Below are 17,197 nucleotides of genomic sequence, written 5' to 3'. Positions count from 1 at the left end.
GATACTCGACGAACTAGCTAAATGAAGCAGATCAGTAGGCCATTGTGACATTTCTGACCTCTTTTCGAGCTGTAAGATGACTGGCCGTGTTAACAGGGACTGGTTTTACAAGCTCGCGTCTGATCTCCAGGAAGAACGGGTTCAAGCGGCAGTAGCATTGATCCAAGAGTTATCGGCACTTGACTTACCCGATGGTGCCTCAGAGTGGTCCTACGTGCTTAAAAGATTGATCAATGGGTTGTCTTCGAGCAGAAATAGTGCGCGTTTGGGATTTTCTTTATGTTTGACTGAGGTTATTAATTTGGCACTGAACTTGGAAGGCGATAGGCCCGAAGAATTGTCTTCAATTGATACCTTTCTCGATCTATTATCATCGACTTTGTCATTACAACCCTCTGGACAAGACTCCAAGAAGCAAATCAAGGGTAAGGATGAGAGAGGACTGTTATTTGGTAAAATGTTCGGTCTACAAGCTTTGTTGAGTGAACCACTCTTTGAAAAAGTGTTTATTTCGAAAGAAAAGGGAATTTCTGATTTTGCATTGCGTTTTATGGATGAACTTTGTCAGCTTGCCGTTTTTAAATCGTGGTTACGTGAACCTTGTTTATTCACTCTTTTCCAGGCATACGAGAGAATTTTACCACTTGCGGATATAGAGACCGCTCAAGTCGTCCTGCGACTTCTAGATCAATATCAATTAACTTTGACAAATGAGGGACTAGCAATTTATCTTCTGTTACTGTACAAATCGCCTAGAGATTACTCCTCTTCGATCTTGCAGATGGATTTCGAGTCAAAATCATGGAAGTCAAACGACCCGCTGGCGAGAGGCAACCTGCCATTATTATCACAGGTTTTACGTGACTCTTCTGTCGCTACTGAAGACGAATCGTCACCAAAGGCGTCAAATTGGACCCCTAGGCTGCATTTTGTTTGGGACATTCTACTTCCCATAATTACTCAAGACAATTCGAGGAGAGAAAGTGAGGATCGAAAGCCAAAAACAAAGAAGAGAAAGAAGGAAAAGGCAACAGCCATTCAATTCCCAGAGTTTTGGCAAATGGCTGTCGATGAGTCTATGTTCAATGAAAAGGCTTCCACCGAAAGGAAATTTTTGGGTCTCGTCATATTTCAAAAGGCTCTTGAAGTCACTCCTCATAAATTGGTCGGTTGTTGCTTTAGTCAGAATGTTATGAGAACCTTGATAAACCATGCCAGTGACTCAAAACGTCTTCTCTTTAAGATTTCGCTTAAGGTGTTAAATTCGATCGTTGACATTTGTAAAAAGAGACCCAAGGAAAAACTTGTTCCTTGTTTAAGTGCAATTCTCTTTGGTCCCCATGGATCGATCAACTTCGATAAATTGACCAAGTCCAAAACGGCAACTAATTTGTTAGCTGTAAACGGTTTGGATGAAACCGCTCTCAATGAACTATTTGGCCTACTTTCTTCGAACTTAATTGAATCGAGTTTAGTCGAACAAAAGAACCAGCAGTTCATACTAGATACGATGCTGCATGCGGTCCGTAGTCACAAATCCGAGTTGAACAAGGATATCATTGTTACTTCGATTCTTCGTCCGATAATCTCACTCGCATTTTTCACTGTGAAGGATGAACACACCAGCAATCTCGCAAAGGAAAGATTCTACTCAATTCTCTCTGAGATTACACATTTAAACAATGAAGGTCCATCTTACCAAAACATGGCGTTGGATATTATTCGCGATGAGATAGCTGCTGGTAAGGAACTAACAACAAAACTCGATGACACTTTGGAAGACGTCAAAAGCGAAGCTTTACGGACATTGCAGGCTATATCAAATAATGAGAAAAATCCGCAACTTCGTGGTTTGGAGATGCTCATCTCAATGTGCTTATTACAGCTTTATTCAGGAGAAAGTGAAGCAGTCTCCGTAATCGAGGAACTGTGCGCTTTCTATCAGGATACAGACGAAAATTCCACGTCATTGGTTGGGATAACGGAGATCTTACTATCCCTGTTGGCTCAAAAGAAAGCAGTTTTAAGGAAATTAAGTCTGTCTGCTTGGCAGCAATTTGTTAGTGAAATTGGAGAAGCAGAACTGAAGGCTCTACTAGATGTATTACCTGCGAGAGAAAACAAAAAAGGTTTTAGTCAACTATTTGAGGGTGAAGATGACTTCGAGGAGGCCGAAGAGGAATTCGATGAGGATGCAGAAAAAGACAATGAAGAAGACAATGAAGAAGAAAGCGAAGAAGACGAAGAAAGCGAAGAGGACGATTTATCTAGTAGCACAGGGGAAGACTCTAACGAGAATCAAGATGACGTCGCTAAGATCGATAAGGAAGCAACAAGTGCCTTGGCCAAGGCCCTAAACTTGCCTGATAATATTGTCAATGACAAGGGTGAAGTGGACTTGAATAACTGGGATGATGGAGCCGATGATGTGGCCGATGATGGGGCCGATGACGAGGTGGATGGCGAAGAAGATGAGGATGAAGACGAGGATTCTATGGATGACGAAAAAATGATGGAGTTAGATGATCAGTTATCGCAGATATTCAAACGTAGAAAGGACGCTCTTTCTAACATTTCAACTGGTAATCAAAGAAAAAATGAAGCCAAGGAATCCCGTGAAGATGTGATTGCTTTTAAGCAGCGAGTAATTGATATGCTCGAAATCTATGTGAAGTTTGTTGAGAAGCAATCTCTCAAAGAAGAAAATTATTCCAAGATCTCTTCATGCTTACTATTGCTTGAACCTATGATCAAATGCATCCAACAGACGACCGATAAATCACTGGCCAATCGAATAGCAAAACTATTAAGGACTAAAGTGTTCAAATTAAAGACATCCGCATTTTGTGGTTCCTGCGACCAAGACGAATTGATGGAGATGTTGAGAATGACTCATGAAAAAATTCAAACTCTCAAGCCTGGTCAACATCAAGCCATCTACTATTCTGTTTGTTCTACCGCATCTCTATTCCTAACCAAGATCATAATCGAGAATTCGGACAGTAAAGATGCTGCTGTGCATGATATTATCGACCTTTACGCAGAGACCATGAAACAATGGGCCAGCAACGGTAAGTTTGGACCCAACATTTTCATAGATTTTTCCAACTGGTTATCCTCCAGAAAATAGGACTCCCAGCTCTTAAACGGGACTGCTCGTATTTGATAGATGTATATTAGAAAACAAAGTGTCAACCCAAATATTCCATTTCGTTTAACGGCTAGCACAGCTCTAATCATCGAGTCGCTGAGGTTATTCTGATGATTACAGCTCGTTCACAGCTTCGAGTTGGTCCTGGTTCCCCATATGATTGGACTTCGTTCAATTTCTTTGAAGTCGTTTAGTATTACTATCGTTCATTAAAACTGCGTTTAAGTTGCATTGACGCTTAGAGTGAAAAAATCGACTCCGATCAACACTTCTTGGCAGCCGCAAAGGGGTACCTAAGACGGTAAGAAGGCTCAGTTACTTAGCAATAACATATGATTTGTGGGAGTTGACCTCGTTTAAGAACAGCTTGAACTGGTTTAATATTTTACTATAAAAATGAATGGTCATCGCACTTGAATCGAAACTAATTCGACCTTGTAGCCATAATTCTGTGTGCATACTTATCATAGTTGAACTGCTGGCCATGTCGTTCAGATCATTAGGCGGATTTGAAAAGAAGATTCTTTCACAATCTTTAGAAGGCCATCGTAATGGTGTTGTATTTGGTGCGATGTACTCGACCACTCCAGAAGAGTGGTCCGACGATGCTACACTTCTTACCTACAAGGATTCAAGATTGAATCTGTCCTTACTTTCAAGAACTTTAGCGAAAATGATCTCTGACCATGTAGAGCTCTTTACTACTATCAACGAAAAACTTGAATTTGCTCCAGTGAAGGAGATCAAAGCCGAAGAAGTGATTAATGCGGTAACTTTTGGTAGTTATAAGGATGAATTTGTCAATTGCCGTTTCGGCGCGCCTCCATACTTACTTCGTCACATCTTCAACCAGACCACTTTTCAACCTGGTTCCGGCAACGTTCTATGGCAGATTTATGTCGTTGATGAAACTTTGGTGGTATTCCATGGGCATGATGTTTTGTTCGATATCTTTTCTGCTGCTAATTTCCACAAAATATTCTTACAGACGCTGAATAGCATCTCCAAGAGTGGCAGTAAATTGTCTACGATATTCAAGCTTGAAAAAGCAGTTCTTCCGCCATTCCCCAAATCAATTTACGACAATGCAAAGCTTCGTTTGCCCGCTAAGGCCGCTGATTTGTTCAATCTACAGACTCAGTCGTTCTTCAAGTCGTTGTACTTTAACGCCGTGAAGAAACCACTTGACTACATCAATTCCAACCCACCCCAGCAGTTGAAAGAGTATAGGACACGTTACGCGGACATTTTGAGAACCGATAACAATTTATGCGGTACTACGATTTTTGGTAGAATCCTCCCCAAGAGATTGGAGTCCTTAGATTGTATCTTCAAGCAGCAGAATATTTGCCTAAAGAGCTTCGTCTGTGGTATCACTATGTTATGTCTAAAACCAATAGTGAAGAACTACACTGGAAGTATCACATTTTGTGTACCAGTTGATTTGAGATCGTCGTTGGAGGCGTCATCGGAATTTGGTATGTTCTATAAGGATATCAGGGTTGAGTGCCCTCTCTCGCTTATCGACGACAAGAATTTCAACTCTCTGACTGTCTATAATGGGTATGATTCAAGCGCCGTCAAGATGCCTGAGAAGGACCCTGGGTACAAGGAACAGCTGTTGGAATATCAGTTTAAGCAAGTCACAGATCATGTTGTTGCTGCGTTAAGACAAAGGATGAAAGCGTGGGAGAAATTTGGTTTCAATGATGATGATATCAAGAGAATGAAATTTGGTTCTGACGATACGGCTACCAACACTAAATTAATTCAAATCAACGATGTTTCTGACATCCCTGTCGACGCTCACGAGGATATCTCTGGCAAGTTTCACATGAGAGAGCTAAATATGACCCAGAGTCTAAAGCCTGGTCAGCTCATGTCTCTGTCATACACGCACAGCGAGAAAGGACTTGACATATGTATTCACTATCCGGATGGTTACAATATGGAATCATTCGTAGAGTGTTTCCAGTCGTTTATCGAAGACGCATAGACCGTCCACTATATATAGTAAGTTTTCGCTGGGCGAAGCCGTTATATGGACAGGCCATATTCAATAATACATACATAATTTCTTTCACCGCCCTTACTCTAGCACCGAGTCATCCACTTTAGGTAGACCTCCAACTCTCGGTAACTTGCTTGAACATTTCCAAACTTGCACAATGTTCTCTTCTTCTGCGCTGGCCATCAACCAAGGAATATTTGGATTCATTGAGAAATCATTTACAGGACTTCTATGACCAGCATGAATCATAACTACTTCCGGTGACCCATCATCTGCATCATCTGGTACTTGTTCGGCACCAATTTCCATCAAATCCCACATGATCACACGTCTATCCTCACCAGAAGACATCACTATACCGTCTTTTGCAGCATAAAACTCCAAATTAGTTACGTTGCTTTCATGACCAGACATGGTATGTAACACGTTTCCAGTCCTTCTTGAATCGTACAAGTATATTAATGAGTCAGTGCCTGCGGCTGCGAATAAATTTGTTGAATGCTTACTAAACGCAATTGTATTAAATGCAGTTACGGTTTTTATCTTGTCAGTGACTGAGTCCTTAACCCTTTGATCATGTAATTGTAAAGTACAGTCTTCCGAAACAGAGCCAAATGTGTTACCGTTCAGTTCATGCCACTTACAATCGTTGACTCCATCCTGATGACAACTTTCCCAGGTCGAGACAGGTTTTGTACTGTTAGTTGTGATATCCCAAAGGGCAATCTTTGAATCGTCAGAACCACTCAAAAGCTTCCCTTTATCGACAGGATTGAAAGATAAACCATAACCATTATCCTCATGGAAGCCCAAGGAAGATAGTAATCCTTCATCGCCATCCTTAGAACGGTCATACAAGAAAACTGTACCGCTACCGTTTATAGTAGCAATGAGGTTACTATCCTGAGGCATATATCGAGCTCTAGTAACTTCTTGCTCATGTTTAAACTTCTTAATGATCTTGATATTGGATTTGGTGAAGCCATCTCGTTCACGATCTTCTTTACCGGGCACTATCTCATCTGGCAGATCAATGGCAGCGATCTTCAAGTAATTGGGCTCTTCTTCAGATGTGTGTGTACCTAAGATTAGTTCCTGGCGGTTACTATGACTGTTGCCAGGTAGCCACTCAAGCGTCAAAGTCGGCCAAGTAAGATTCGTCTCGCTGACGAAATCGTACATTAAAGGGACATTGGATCTCCAAAGTTCGTACTCTTCGTCAATTGATAGTGGTTTATCCACCTGCTCCTCAGCCATTGAGAATTAACACTTACTTTTTGCACTACACTCTCGCTTCAACAAGGCCCAGTATCTTCAATTAGTACCATTTTTCATCAATCAAGATCATAGTTCTTACACAACCATCACGTGGAAGACTTGAAGGCTTCAAATGAAGTTATTCTGAGGTCAATTTACTACGTCAATTAATCTATATATGTCCTATACGGGTCCCGAAGGTTTATCTTCTCTTTTTGGTCTTTGTCGTATCTCTTTCGATAATTTCACCGACACCTCCCAACTCTTCTAGCTTGTCTTCCTCGAGTCTGACTTGGTCTCTTCTCTCCCACCAACGACTCTCACAGATCTCGAAGGACTTCGTTTTCAAATGTTTGCCCTTAACATGTCTGTTGTTCGAGATGGCCCATTCGAGGAAGGTAGCACCAGTACGAACGTAGAAGGAACGTAGTGACTCGAAGGCCTTGGGGTGTGGGAGCCATGGGCGTGGATCTGGGATCTCCATTTCCTCTTCTTCAAACTCTTCTTCCTCTTCGTCCTCATCTTCGGCGACCAGCTTTTGGTCAACCTGTTCTTCTTCACTATCTTCCTCATCATCGTCGTCTTCTTCGCCTTCATCCTCGTCGGAATCGTCTTCATCCTTGGCGTTTTCTAAGGCAGTTAAATCTTCCCAGTATACGGTGACCCCATCAGCTTTGTTGAGATCGATACCGTAGAATGAGTCAATAGAATAATCCTTCTCACCGAATTCCCACACACCACCAAAAATGAATAGCGTATCGTCAACTACTGCAGTGGCCGCGTTGAATCTTGGATGTGGTAGTTCATTCATAATAACATGTTCTTTGTCGAGACTTTCTGATTCATCTGAATCTTCCTCAACTGCTGTGCTCTCTTCTGCAGCATCGATCTCCTCTTCCTCCCCTTGATCATCTAACTGGGCATTTCGAAGAATCTTATTCAGTAAATCTTCTAATTCTTTCTCCTGGTCCTTTGTACTCCTATTATTCAACTTGACTTGTTTCTTTCTCTGGGGTCTCAATGATAATGAGTACCATCTATTCATGTTGATTTGATAAGTGAAGACGTCGTTATAAAAGTTTGACTCCAGGCTCTCTTCGGTCTCTTCAAAGTCGTAAACACCGCCAAATAAAACACCTCTTCCCTTATGTGGAACCATAGAGCAACCAACTCTAGGAGAAGGTTGGAACCCCTGTCTCTTCTTTCTGTCCCATCTGATTGCACTGGTATTGGAACTCATCTTCAAGTACCAACAATCAGTAAGAATCTTCCCCTTCTGCAAACCCTTACCGGCTTTTACTTTACAATATCCACCCCATAAGATCGCTCCTTCTTGGTCGGCAATCAGAGAGTGGCCTGACCGTGCATCTGGAACAGGGTGGTTTTGAGGGAACTCAACTTGTTTCCACTTGTAAGTTGTAATATCGAACAGCCAGCAATCATTCAAATAAGTGGTCGAAGTACCAAGGTCTCGAAACCCCCCATGCAATATGATGAAGTTTTTCCAAACAGCCATACGGTGACCTGACCGAGCGGAAGGTCCATTTTTCTGCTCAATCTTGGTCCATTCTTTAGTTGCACAGTCCAGTAGCCAAGTATCTGAATAATGGTAAAACGTATTCTGCTTAGGCGAAGAAAATTCACCACCGTGCAACAGAGCTACACCACTGGGGTGACCAACCATGGCTGCCGATGATCTGGGCATTGGGGAGTTTTGAGATGAGATTCTCTTCCATTGCTCGTTGTCCGGGGAAAAGACAACCAAATCATTAAAAAAATGGGTTGTGGATGTCGATTGTATAGTGTGTTCACCACCAAACATTATTAGTTCACTTTTACCATGAATTGGATTAGCGATCATAGATGGATTTATTCTCCTAGATGGCCTTTCGATATTCTCGACAACAACTTTCTCAAACTGCTCTTGTTCTTTCTTAAAATTTGCTAGCACTTGCTCGATATCCAAATCATCATCTTCTTCAGCACCTAGCAGTTTCTTCGATTTCTTCTTTTCCTTCTCAGCTGCCTTACCTTGGCTCTTCTTCGACTTCAATTCGGCACGAGCTTTCTTGGCCTCCTTATCCTTCTTGTTCTTCTTGGCCATAGCTACTCAATTGATAGCGGTTCGGTTGACTAAGAGAGCTTTGAAAGGTTGACCTTCGCATCTCTTCGAGATGCATTTTCACATAGTGAAGAAAGTGAAAAATTATAATATATTTAGCTATGAAAGTTGATCAACAGTACTCGCGCACCAAGTCGCCGACGATCGATGACAATTGATCCTTTTCGGACTGCGTGGCAGCTTCGGCATATACCCTTACAGCATCTTCAGTACCGCTGGCTCTGACGAAGGATCTACCTGATTTGATTCTTGCGACGGCTTCGTCGATCTTGTCCTGTAGACCAGCTGGTGAAACTAATCTACGTTCCTGATCAGTTGTAGTGAACGCTGATCTATCAGAAACCACTACTTTTGTAAGCTTATTGGGCAAATCGGTAAATTCACGATCCCATCTGCTGGGCGACCATTGCAAGATGGAGAGCACCGCGAGTACCGCCATCATGTCAGATATAGCATCACCGACAGTCTGATTGATCAGCTTGGCTAGATATTTCAAAATCTTGAGTTCAGGAGTCTGGTCTGCATGGTTCGTCACAGTTTCGTGGAATTTATTGGAGAACATTACTGTACCATGACCATTGGCCTCGAAATATATGCCGATATCGTAGTTGTTCACTGCTTCGTGGTGTAAATGCTTGACACCGGTTTTGGTGCAGCTCACAGGTACTTGTAAGTTATCTTGCAAGTACTTTGTTGAACTACCGTTGGCATATGCCGTTTGGACCACACCCATGGACAATATAGAGTCCAATTTGCACTGCTTCAACAACTTAGCGACGAAATACGCAAACAGCGTAGAGATCTTATCACCATCCAGAAGATGAAACCCAAGGTTCTGGTCCAAATAATAGAAGACGACTCGATCGGCGTCACCATCGAAGGAGCAATACAAATCGTTCGCGTTTGGCTTAACACCATTAGGCAGACGTTGAGATGTCTTGACGAAATCAGCACCACAACCATGATTTAGCAACTCTGGCTCGTCGCACTTGTCGTTAATCACACTGCACTGCTTGGCAAACCCCCATTGAGTCAGTAATGCGGACATCTTAGGCCCCCCAATACCATTAGCGCAGTCAACCACTACATTAGGCAACTTAACGGGTTGTAACGCAGCGATCTGGTCCCAGGCGCCCAAGAAATGAGCAAAATAAGCTTGCTCATCGACGTGGGCCCCAGTAATCATCGTTTCATTCGTGAGAAAGTGCAATTGCGGTGTAGTCAAAAGCCCATAATCAGTAATTTTGGCATCGAACAAAGAAGTAGCACTAGCCACCAGACAGGACAACAAATGCGGCCCCGAGACACGAGAATCCCGTCCAACTATCAATTGAGGCCTCACACTACTCTCACCGCTAGTCAATTGTCCTACCTTGGCCTTAATATCCTCCAAAGGCCTATTCGCCAGCAAATTAGCCAGCTCAGTAGCCGTAGACTCCCAGGACTGAATCAACATCGATCCATCAGGTTCCACCACTTTCACACCATTGTCCCCAGAAGGATTATGCGAAGCAGTGATCATAACTCCGACAGGCTTCCCATTCAGCACCTGCGACCTTAAACAAGCCACTATACCAGTAGCGAACATCACAGTATCGAGCTTCTCAGAGTCATCCCGAAAACCAGCGGTTCCATACACATAGCGGTACCCTCTAGTGGTGCAATACTGTTCAATTAGCGATTCCAGTGGCTCTCTCATACCTTCTTTGGCCATTCTCGACAGTAAGCGATTTTTCATGAAACAATACTACAAGCTACACAGCAACTATATGATACAAAGTGCAAAGCGCAAGACCACAACAGATGGCTCCACCAACGCCCGTACTGGCTCGAGAAGAACTCCCAGAAATACCCCAATCTAAGAATTGCGTCCTAAAGTCTCTAACACAGTTCCAATGCCAACTTCGCCCAGCAGGGAGCGGGCTTTACGAGTGTGTGCCCTTCAAGAGACTATTCCAAGAGTGTCGAGACCCTTCTGGTCGCTTCAAGTCGAGGATTGAGGTTACTTCACCGCTCACCAACCATTGAGCTTGTAGTGACTCCCAGGCCCGCGACACGCGAGCTCCGTGGTCGGGCTCGACAAGTCCCAATGAGCTCAGAACCACTAACGTGCTTCCAATAGGCTGTTCGTTGAGCAGCTCTAGGTCAATTGTCTATATAATTAGCCATTTGACGTCTGTATTTCCTATAGTAATTGAATTTTTGGTGAGATTCAACAAGTGAAAAGTTTCACTTTCAAACTCAATAGGAGACTAAAAATGTTGAGAACTGGCCTTTTGAGCAGGCCATTGAGTGTGGTTAAGATGTCTACAAAAGCTGGACAGTTCAGAGTCGAAACTGATGCATTTGGGGAGATTAAGGTTGCAGCTGATCGTTACTGGGGTGCACAAACTCAGCGTTCTTTAGAGAACTTTAGAATTGGGGGTCCTCGTGAGAGGATGCCTGAACCAATTGTACGTGCATTTGGTGTTTTGAAGAAATCTGCTGCTGTGGTGAACGAATCACTTGGTACTTTGGACCCTAAGGTCGCTGAACCTATCAAGCAAGCTGCCGATGAAGTTGCTCAGGGCAAATTGACTGCTCACTTCCCATTGGTTGTTTTCCAGACCGGTTCTGGTACGCAGTCTAACATGAATGCTAACGAGGTTATCTCAAACCGTGCCATTGAGCTTATTGGTGGCGAATTGGGTTCGAAGCAAATCCATCCAAACAACCACTGTAATCAAGCACAATCTTCTAATGATACTTTCCCTTCAGTGATGCATATCGCCGCTGTGACCGAGATCACTAGGCATTTGTTGCCTGAACTGGCTCACTTGCGTGACTCTTTGGACGCTAAGTCCAAGGAATTCAGTGATATCGTTAAGATCGGTAGAACCCATTTACAAGATGCTACTCCTTTGACTTTGGGACAGGAGTTCAGTGGGTACGTACAACAGGTCTCTAACGGTATCGACCGTGTTGAGGGTTCTTTGCACCGTCTAAAGTACTTGGCTCAGGGTGGTACTGCAGTCGGTACTGGTCTTAACACTAAGATTGGATTCGCTGAGAAGATAGCTGAGCAAGTTTCGAAGGAAACCGGTCTCGATTTTAAGACGGCTCCTAACAAGTTTGAAGCTCTTGCAGCACATGATGCCGTTGTCGAAGCTAGCGGTGCTTTGAACACTGTCGCGTGTTCCCTGTTCAAGATTGCTCAAGATATTAGGTACTTGGGATCTGGTCCTCGTTGCGGTTACGGTGAGCTTTCCTTGCCCGAGAACGAACCTGGTTCTTCCATCATGCCGGGCAAGGTCAACCCTACACAAAACGAAGCTTTAACCCAAGTTTGTGTGCAAGTTATGGGTAACAACGCTGCAATCACTTTTGCAGGTGCTTCGGGTCAATTTGAATTGAACGTTTTCAAGCCCGTGATGATCAGCAACCTGTTGAGTTCTGTGCGTTTGCTAGCAGATGCTTCATACTCTTTCCGTGTCCACTGTGTGGATGGTATCATTGCTAATCGCGATCGTATTGGTAAGTTGATGCACGAGTCTTTGATGCTTGTGACCGCTTTGAACCCAAAGATCGGTTACGATGCCGCTTCCAAGGTTGCCAAGAACGCTCACAAGAAGGGCATTACTTTGAAACAATCTGCTTTGGACCTTGGTGTGCTCACTGAGAGCGAGTTTGACGAGTGGGTTGTGCCAGAAAACATGATCGGCCCAAAGCCATAACTACCTTAAGTAATATTCACGCCCAAGAGCGACCCCATCTACTGATATCATATATAGTCGGAGTCTAGGACGACCCATGCCAATTCAGAATTACTATGGGTATGTGTGGTCACTTTTCTATCTTTTATTTACAGCTCGATTACCATGACTTAATGGCCTCTAGTCCTAGCTTGGGTTTGTCTGATTGTTGAGTGTCTCAGAAAGATGAAGTTCAGCTAAATCGAATGAGTCAACTTCAACTTGAAAAGCATCGCCTTTATAACTGCTTGGATTCGCTATCGAGGCCACTTTCAAATTCACAGGGATCCCAATTCGTCTTATCTTGGTTCTCATATTATTCTCTATGATGTATTCCACGTTAGTGCATTTCATTTCGTTAAATGCGGCCTTGTCATAGTCGTTAATTTCTTGGCACAACGGTCGCTAACGCAAGCATATTCCAAGTAATCGCTTGTCGAAACCTTTACTTGGGCCCTACGACCTGCTGCAAGACACTCTGACGCAAATTTAATCTTGTGAGCAAAGAATCCATCTGGCAGTTGATTCGGATTGTAAATAGCCCACGAGACGCATAGGTTATTTCCTTGGCTCTGGAGGCAGATAAACCTGGGACTGTTAGGACCGATTCTGTTGTAAAATGAGAGGACAGTTGACTTGAAACTGGCTATCCCGCCTCCTATAGAGTGTCTTGCGTTGCACGACCATTGCAAAATCGGCCCGCCCCAAAGGGTATCCCTTCTGCTAGGACCAATATCGTAGTGCTTTGAAATATCAGTCGTTCCTATAGCTGTCGAATTCATCGCCGCTGCATCTTCAGTACTGCGGTTGCTTATTGACTCGACCGTTGGAGCGTCAATCAGTTGGAATGTCGTGCCCGGTATTTGGGTCGATGCAGACAAGGTATCCCGCTTCAATGCATTGCACTCGTCAAATGGGTACTCTTCACAGAGAATCACCTTGCAAATAAGTGCTAAAATGGCAAAAATTGGATAATACATCCTTTGGAGTTCTCCATAATATCTTCTATAAGTTTTGTCAATAACTTCGAAGAAGAGGTACAGTTAACTTGTGAATTGCAAGGCGCTACCAAACACATGCGATCACTTACCATGATACTACTAAAAGATCTCATTTGATTATTTAATAATTGAGAATTTAGCTGGTTGTGTTGAATCGTACAAGATTCGGATGCGTGATGTTTTAATAGCATAAACTTGGTTGTAATTCCCATTATTGCAACGTTAAATTCGAACTACAGAGATGGTCATCTGCCTTCAATCGGATCTGATACGAACGTCACAGAGAACTCTTGTGGTTTAGAACCGGTTGAAATATTATCTTTCGTAGTTTGTAGTTTGTATGTGGATCTTATTGAAGCGAAAGATCTTGGGACTCTAGTGGAGCGAAAGGAATTGATAAAGCTTAGCTCGAGGTCAGCCTTCAGACGTCATGATACATCCGCCTTTCTGTGTAATACAAATTGTGTTCACATCGATTCTGAATCGCTATTTCTTTTGAATGAGACTTCAAGTTATCGTGCTAATACTTGTGAGGCAGTGATATGAAATTCTGAATTGGCCCTCATCACTTATCGAACATTTTCCGGAACTCTGTCACAATAGTGCAATTAGATAATTGTGCGCGAGAGTAGTAAAGTCATTGCTGGGTGCTGAACTATCCTTTATTCTTAGATGCAATGTAAGATTGAATTTGTGGATTTACTTCAGCTGGTGAATAACAACGAGCACGATGATGCGATTCAATCTCAAACTTGAAGAAATACACTACTAACAATTATCGCTGTTACTATGACAGCAATCTGGGAAATGGTGCAGATGCTGCCAGCTAACATAGCTCGCTTCCAGGTTACTTGTCGACCCCGTTGAGCTTCTCTATATGCCCATACGGCCAGCACGGCAAAGATCGTCATGTTGGCTGACACAATCAAAAAGTTTTGGACAAATGGCATTGCAACTGTCAACCTCAGTGAGCTGCGGTTTCTCACACCTTGTATTGGTTTTCAATGATCTTTTCAAAAAACAGAAATGCTTGACCTTATAGTATTCAGCGAGGCGCTATCATAAATTATCGAATATGTGCTTACTATTTTGGCATATGGTTATACGGTTGATCACTGTGCTTTGAACGAGTCAATTCGGTGGGAATGGGTAGCGCACCACTTTCTCATTTCACAACTTGTCTTCCTGTTTGAAGTTGCTGCAATCAAACCTATTTGCTGGTAAAAACAGGCCTGTGACAACAATCAACAAGCAATGCTTGATGGGTCAACGAGATTCTTCTATGAGTTCATATAAGAGCACCAGACGAGGCGCTCAGTGGCAGAAGGTTGTTATTTTACGTCTTCGGAGGTTAAAGAACTATGCAAGCTATCATCTATAGAAGGCTATTTTTGCAACTCACTGCATATACGTTGCTCATCGCGACTCAAAGTATAATTGATTTCTCATTTCACTGCAAGATATAGAAGGAGAGGAATAGCATGACAAGTCGATAATACACACCTACAAAAGAGAAGGGAGTTTATGAACTCATACGTGAATACAGAGAAAAAGACTTTGAAGTGATGCAACTACAAAAGTACAAATGAATTTTAAAACGAACTATATTAAGATATGATATATACTGACAGTGCATGTGCTGTGGTAGAAACTTCTCAACTTCAGGTATGAAAATCACAAAATAAGGATCACTGGAAGTATGCTACGAATCAAGTGGCTTCGCTATACTTGTTCATCGACTGGCATCCAGAGTATACGAAAGGACCTGAATCAGACTTGCAATTCGGAGGATCATAAACAGGTAAGAGATTCCTCTAGATATCACCGTCACTTATTCACCTTCGACGACAAATGAATTCTGTTGGTTAACGTTCTCATAATTCGATGTCTTGTGCTAACGTAGCGCTCTTGGTCCAGCTTACCCTTGATACCTTCGTCATCGTCGACCTCCTTCCGAGGAGAAATCACAGCATCCTCCCTCATATCTCCTCTGGATCTGATGGTGTTTGCAGCTCCCCAATTACGCCTTCGAGTACTCGAATTAACACACTGATTCTGGTCGAATTTCCGTGCGTCTCGTTCTTCCTCTGCTCAATTCTTATGTTAAGCTCTAGCTCAGATGCAACACTGTTCTCCTTCAATTGATCATTCTGAAAACGATAACCTTCCAACTCTGATATTAGTTTTAAGTTGACTCTCTCAAGTGCCTTCTCTCTCGATATTGAATTACAAAATGCCTGTTTCATAGCTCCTAGGAACACTTTCAAACTATGTACCTTTTCATACAAAGAGTCTTGCAAATCTTTCAGCTCCTTATACTCTCCAGCCAACGTTTCGTTGGATTTTTGACTGGCCTTTAGCAAACGTTTAAGTATTAATTCGTTCACGGTAGATCTCTCATCATTAACTCCCTTAATTCGACTGTTGATTGGCCTTGTTCGTATGATGGTTTTTTTCTCTGATATTTTAGTTTCAACTAATAGTTCACTTATGTCTCTCTGCCCCAGTAAACCTTTTCTTAACTCTGCGTTTTCCTCTCTTAACGCTTCATTCTCTTCTCTCAGATCGTTATTTTCACAGCTGGCGGCTCTCAATTTCCATTTCGTACTAATGTGTTCAATTTTGGCTATTCCTGTCTTCACTATACCGTAACTTATATCTGGGATTTTTAGCACTTGTTCCTCAGGTATCAACCTATTTAAATCATTGTATAATTCCTGCTTAAAATGATTTAATTCCCTTTCCTTCGTTTCATTCTCGGTCTCCAAGTTGTTTATCTTCTCTTTAAGCTCCAGTAACTCTTCTTCTCCCACCTTTTTCCAACATATTTCGTGTGACTTAAAGGCATTACATACACCACGAGCAAGTAACTCTAAAGAAAGCAGGGGATCATCTTTTCTAAACAACGTGAATGGTAGATCACAGAGGTTGTAAATCCTTGCAATAGCATTTTGTAGTTCTCTTCTGCCAATCTTTTCATAATCGGTGCTGGGAGAGTTGAAACTACTTCTCTTAAGAATTGATTTACCTCGTATAGGTCCCCCCACACTTTTTTTAGGTACAATATCGGATTCTTCAAAATGAACTACACTCGATAGGCCAAAAGTTACCTTTTTGACGACATACTTGGTTGCTGGTCTTGTTAAGGGCAAAGAACCAGTCTGTGAAGATATACCAACAATCTTCTTATTAGTTATATATCTTAATGCCTTTCTGTCTTTTCTCCCTTCCCTCTCAAAATCTCTAAGGGCTTTTTCAACAGCATAGTTAACACCTTTAATTTCCAAAGGACCCGTTATATAATCCTGTGGTCTTGCATTTGAATGATTTTCGTCATTGTAAAGATTTTGATAAATTTTTGTCGATGACTCCTCAATGTAATATGGGTCAGTTTCGGCGGTGGTTCTGGTGCAAAGTGAAGTGCTCATGTTGAATATCGATCGAAAAAGACAGAAGATTATAAATTTTAAATTAAATGTAAATTGTTTAATTTTCGAAACCCAAGATGTCAGTATTTTATTTTGTGACGCTGCCTGCGTCAGAGGAATTTTTAAAAATCATATATAGGATAGAAAATTCTGATGACACAGTTACTTGGCATTTAGCCATTCTAACAACGTGGATAAATTTTGAATGATTTTTAAAGCGCTGTAACAGTCTTTTTCATTTATCTTGTTATTAAAGAAAAACTCAAAACGTCAATAAGGAACTAAGAATACAACCCTGAGTAACTTGAATTCTTTCTCTGCTTAAAATTAAGTAGCTTGTTTTTTTTTTTCTGGCGACAAGGCGAAGCCTCCAATGTACTATGTATGTACCAAGAAAACACACCAAAATATCTAGCGATGACTATCTTCAATTACACCTGTATCAATAATCAATTAAAAATTATAAGTTTCATTCGTCATATAACTAAATAACGCT

At 42.1% G+C, this 17,197-nt stretch overlaps 9 protein-coding genes across 9 annotated transcripts; 4 read left to right on the top strand and 5 right to left on the bottom strand.

Moving 5' to 3' along the window:
* Window positions 1-76: 76 nt before the first annotated feature.
* Window positions 77-3,130, top strand: POL5 (DNA-directed DNA polymerase; the record flags this gene model as incomplete). The annotated part of the gene is made up of 1 exon (XM_003682994.1): window positions 77-3,130. One exon carries the CDS (start codon window positions 77-79, stop codon window positions 3,128-3,130), a length of 3,054 nt encoding a protein of 1,017 aa, XP_003683042.1.
* Window positions 3,131-3,635: 505 nt separating this feature from the next.
* PBI1 (Pbi1p) lies at window positions 3,636-5,147 on the top strand (the record flags this gene model as incomplete). Its single annotated transcript, XM_003682993.1, has 1 exon — window positions 3,636-5,147. One exon carries the CDS (start codon window positions 3,636-3,638, stop codon window positions 5,145-5,147), a length of 1,512 nt encoding a protein of 503 aa, XP_003683041.1.
* A 93-nt stretch (window positions 5,148-5,240) lies between these two features.
* Window positions 5,241-6,419, bottom strand: HAT2 (Hat2p; the record flags this gene model as incomplete). Its single annotated transcript, XM_003682992.1, has 1 exon — window positions 5,241-6,419. One exon carries the CDS (start codon window positions 6,417-6,419, stop codon window positions 5,241-5,243), a length of 1,179 nt encoding a protein of 392 aa, XP_003683040.1.
* Window positions 6,420-6,621: 202 nt separating this feature from the next.
* Window positions 6,622-8,523, bottom strand: KEL3 (Kel3p; the record flags this gene model as incomplete). The annotated part of the gene is made up of 1 exon (XM_003682991.1): window positions 6,622-8,523. The coding sequence occupies one exon, from the start codon at window positions 8,521-8,523 to the stop codon at window positions 6,622-6,624; it is 1,902 nt and encodes a 633-aa protein (XP_003683039.1).
* A 130-nt stretch (window positions 8,524-8,653) lies between these two features.
* On the bottom strand, window positions 8,654-10,240 carry PCM1 (phosphoacetylglucosamine mutase PCM1; the record flags this gene model as incomplete). The annotated part of the gene is made up of 1 exon (XM_003682990.1): window positions 8,654-10,240. One exon carries the CDS (start codon window positions 10,238-10,240, stop codon window positions 8,654-8,656), a length of 1,587 nt encoding a protein of 528 aa, XP_003683038.1.
* A 104-nt stretch (window positions 10,241-10,344) lies between these two features.
* On the top strand, window positions 10,345-10,569 carry SOM1 (Som1p; the record flags this gene model as incomplete). The annotated part of the gene is made up of 1 exon (XM_003682989.1): window positions 10,345-10,569. One exon carries the CDS (start codon window positions 10,345-10,347, stop codon window positions 10,567-10,569), a length of 225 nt encoding a protein of 74 aa, XP_003683037.1.
* Window positions 10,570-10,799: 230 nt separating this feature from the next.
* FUM1 (fumarase FUM1) lies at window positions 10,800-12,254 on the top strand (the record flags this gene model as incomplete). The annotated part of the gene is made up of 1 exon (XM_003682988.1): window positions 10,800-12,254. One exon carries the CDS (start codon window positions 10,800-10,802, stop codon window positions 12,252-12,254), a length of 1,455 nt encoding a protein of 484 aa, XP_003683036.1.
* Window positions 12,255-12,622: 368 nt separating this feature from the next.
* TDEL0G04570 (uncharacterized protein) lies at window positions 12,623-13,252 on the bottom strand (the record flags this gene model as incomplete). Its single annotated transcript, XM_003682987.1, has 1 exon — window positions 12,623-13,252. One exon carries the CDS (start codon window positions 13,250-13,252, stop codon window positions 12,623-12,625), a length of 630 nt encoding a protein of 209 aa, XP_003683035.1.
* Window positions 13,253-15,252: 2,000 nt separating this feature from the next.
* On the bottom strand, window positions 15,253-16,701 carry TDEL0G04560 (uncharacterized protein; the record flags this gene model as incomplete). The annotated part of the gene is made up of 1 exon (XM_003682986.1): window positions 15,253-16,701. One exon carries the CDS (start codon window positions 16,699-16,701, stop codon window positions 15,253-15,255), a length of 1,449 nt encoding a protein of 482 aa, XP_003683034.1.
* Between the last annotated feature and the right edge of the window lie 496 nt (window positions 16,702-17,197).

The sequence above is a fragment of the Torulaspora delbrueckii genome, chromosome 7 (genome assembly GCF_000243375.1).
Source record: "Torulaspora delbrueckii CBS 1146 chromosome 7, complete genome".
Taxonomy (NCBI): Eukaryota; Fungi; Ascomycota; class Saccharomycetes; order Saccharomycetales; family Saccharomycetaceae; genus Torulaspora; species Torulaspora delbrueckii.
Note: the sequence above shows the minus strand (reverse complement) of the source record. Positions and strands in the feature narration are given on the sequence as shown.